The sequence below is a fragment of the Calonectris borealis genome, chromosome 5 (assembly GCF_964195595.1).
Source record: "Calonectris borealis chromosome 5, bCalBor7.hap1.2, whole genome shotgun sequence".
Taxonomy (NCBI): domain Eukaryota; kingdom Metazoa; phylum Chordata; class Aves; order Procellariiformes; family Procellariidae; genus Calonectris; species Calonectris borealis.
In genome coordinates this window covers 10,587,523-10,590,264 of record NC_134316.1, presented here as the reverse complement: position 1 = coordinate 10,590,264, position 2,742 = coordinate 10,587,523, and the positions used below count along the sequence as shown (strand labels likewise).

The 2,742-nt window shown below is 52.2% G+C and overlaps 1 protein-coding gene across 2 annotated transcripts; it reads left to right on the top strand.

Annotated features, from left to right (window-relative positions):
* Window positions 1-220: 220 nt before the first annotated feature.
* On the top strand, window positions 221-2,093 carry SIVA1 (SIVA1 apoptosis inducing factor). Of its 2 annotated transcripts, none has more exons than XM_075150947.1 (4): window positions 221-385; window positions 581-787; window positions 1,207-1,366; window positions 1,862-2,093. In XM_075150947.1, exons 1-4 carry the CDS (start codon window positions 268-270, stop codon window positions 1,917-1,919), a joined length of 543 nt encoding a protein of 180 aa, XP_075007048.1. In that variant the 5' UTR covers window positions 221-267; the 3' UTR covers window positions 1,920-2,093. The 2 variants fall into 2 exon arrangements, with proteins under 2 accessions (XP_075007048.1, XP_075007049.1); XM_075150948.1 differs by having other exon boundaries at window positions 223-385; window positions 1,210-1,366.
* Window positions 2,094-2,742: the final 649 nt, after the last annotated feature.

The window sequence follows — 2,742 nt, the reverse complement described above, 5'->3', positions numbered from 1 at the left end:
AACGGGCGGCAGCGGGCCCTGGGGAGGTGGCGGAAAGCGAAATTTTCCTGCGGACGAAGCGATCGGTTCCCTGCGACAAGAACCGAGCGGTGCCGGCTCCGAAATGCCTCAGGCTGGGGAGGGCAGGTCTGGCCGGGGCCGGGCCTGAGGCGACGCCGCCAACCCCTCGCGCTTCCCGCTGCCGCCCCGCCATTGGCCGGGCGCGGCGCTGACGCCGCGGAGAAAGGGCGGCCGTGGGGGGCGGCGCCTGGCCTGGCCGGGCCCGCCATGCCGAAGCGCTCCTGCCCCTTCGGGGAGGCGGCCCCGCTCCAACTGAAAACACGCGTGGGGCTGCGCGAGCTGAGCCGCGGCGTGCGGGGCGAGGAGTACCGCCGGGAGGTCTTCGGTGAGGTGGGGGGCGGAGGGGAGGGGGAAGCGCCGGAGCCGCCGCCGGGCCCGGCCTGGGCCCGCAGGCCTCCCCAGCCGCCTCAGCCTCCCAACGGCCGCTCCGGCGAGGCGGCGCCTCGCTCCCCCCGGGCCTGGCGGCGGCGGTGACGGGGGGGAAGCTGCCCCTAACTCTCCTCTCCTCTCCCGCCGGCAGAGAGGACCCGGCGGCTGCTCTTCAGGGGCGCCCAGGCGTACATGGAGGGCGCCTGGCCCGCCAGCCCCGCCGCCACCTGCGCGCTCACCCGCTCGCCGGAGCCGGGCGGGGAGGCCCAGGACGGCAGCGCGGGGCGCCGCTGGAGCGGGCAGCTGCTCATCGGCCACGACGGGAAGCTGCTGAGGCGCCCCGCCGCCACGGAGAAGGGTGAGTGGCCCCGCCGCGGGCAGGCGTCCGGCGCTGCTGCGTGAGCCAGGCCGCGGGCGCTGCTCTCCGTCCCCCAGGCTTCCAGGCAGACGTTGCGGGGGGGTGCCCCGCAGTAGTTCTTTATTTTCTTTTGTTAAAGGAAGTGTTAGAGTTGAGCTTTACAGACGCATTTAGAAACTGTTGCATGTATGGTCTGCTTGACAGTCTCTTAGTGAGCTTGCCATGGAATAAAAAAAAGAACCAACAAAACTGTAAGCGGTGGCCCCTGTGCTGGTGCCTGCAAGCGTGTTCTGCAGAGCGCTGCCACCTGTAGCTGTAATGCTGAGTGGAGATACCACACTCTGCAGTTCTCAGAACTTCCAGGTGCTTTCTCTGTTTTGCTGTGAAGTACATGTCTTCTTAATTGCATCTTTTCCTAGCAGTTCCACCCGTGGGAGTTTCCAAAGCCTGTTCATCGTGTGTAAGAACTGCTGATGTCAAGGAAGCGTGTACACAGTGCGACCAGTTCGTCTGCCAGAACTGCAGCAGGCTCTGCAGCTGCTGTAACACAGTTACCTGTTCTTTGTGCTCCACTATTGAGTAAGTGCCTTTTGAATTTTTAAACTTATTTTAATTATAAAATAACTGCCCTGAAAATTGACTGTAGCACATGAAGACCCAACAAGATATCGAGCTCATCCACATGATGGACTTGGAACTCCTCTCATGTTGCTTTAGCAGCAGTAACTGTCTGAAGCATGGAGAATAAAATGTCTATGTGAAGTAGTCTAATTAGTCTTAGTGCAAGTCTAGTTTAGCTTCTCCTTTAAATGTTCTAGGAGGCAAAAAATCCTCTTGCTTTCCTGCCAGCAATATAGTATGCTGGCCAGTGATGAATGAATACACTCCCAAGGAGTAATCTTAAGTTTTTGCCATCATTGTTTACAGTTCTATGATATAAAGAAATATTCAGTGTGCTGTGTGAGAGTCCTGTGGTTACAGTTGATAATGAACAGGATGCCATTCTTTGTTATGTTCCAGAAACAGTAGACACACTGACTTTGTTTCTTTTGGCTTTCTTTTTTTTTTTCCTAGTTATGGTGATGTGGGAGAGCAAGTTCTCTGCAATGGTTGTTCAATATTTCAAGTCTGAAACTTGATGAAATAGCCTTTATGGCTAAGACGTCCGTAAATTTCATGAAGTCTCCTCCTTACGGCTGGTCAATTAATCCTTTTAGCATGTGAATTAATTATGGAATTTCTATGTTTTATATCTTTATATTGTACTTTTTAATATTGTAGCTAAATAAACTTTTATATTTTGAGGGTTTCTAGATTATTTCGAGTAAACTTTCTCCTTTTCCCTAGTTGTGATATGCTCATCTGGAAGAGGCCACTTTGTGCTCTTACCTGGTGTTCCTTATGTGATATAGAATTCAGAATATTCATTCAGTGTCTCTTGAAAGACTTACTTCTCTTGTGGGGACATCTTTATTTGGGGTATTTTTACTGGGTATTTTTACATTTTAGAATACTGCAACTAACCAAACAGAACAAGAAATGCTTTAGCAAGGGGTGGGGTGATAGCTATTGCTGAATAGCACTGCTTCTTCATAGCTGCACATTGCATGGCTTTGGATATATTGGCCACAATGAGGTGCAAGATGCCATTCTTTCTAGCCCCAGCGTAATACCTTGTGTAACAGAGACACTTCAAAAGCATTTGTGCCCTTTAGGGGGGTGGTCACTTCACTACTAGGTCAACCATCTGTGTGCTAGCATAGTCTGGCTGATGAGTCCCACTTGTTTCCCTGTTCTGCATGCTTTGTAGCCGGTTAACATGGGAGAGTTTACTAGTTCTTAACCCAGTCTTGATTTTTAGCAACTGTAAAATGTACCCATCCCCAAAACAAACAAACAAAAGTCTATGTCAGTCAAGTGAGCTAGTAGTAAAGTATTAGTTAAGAGTGTGCAGT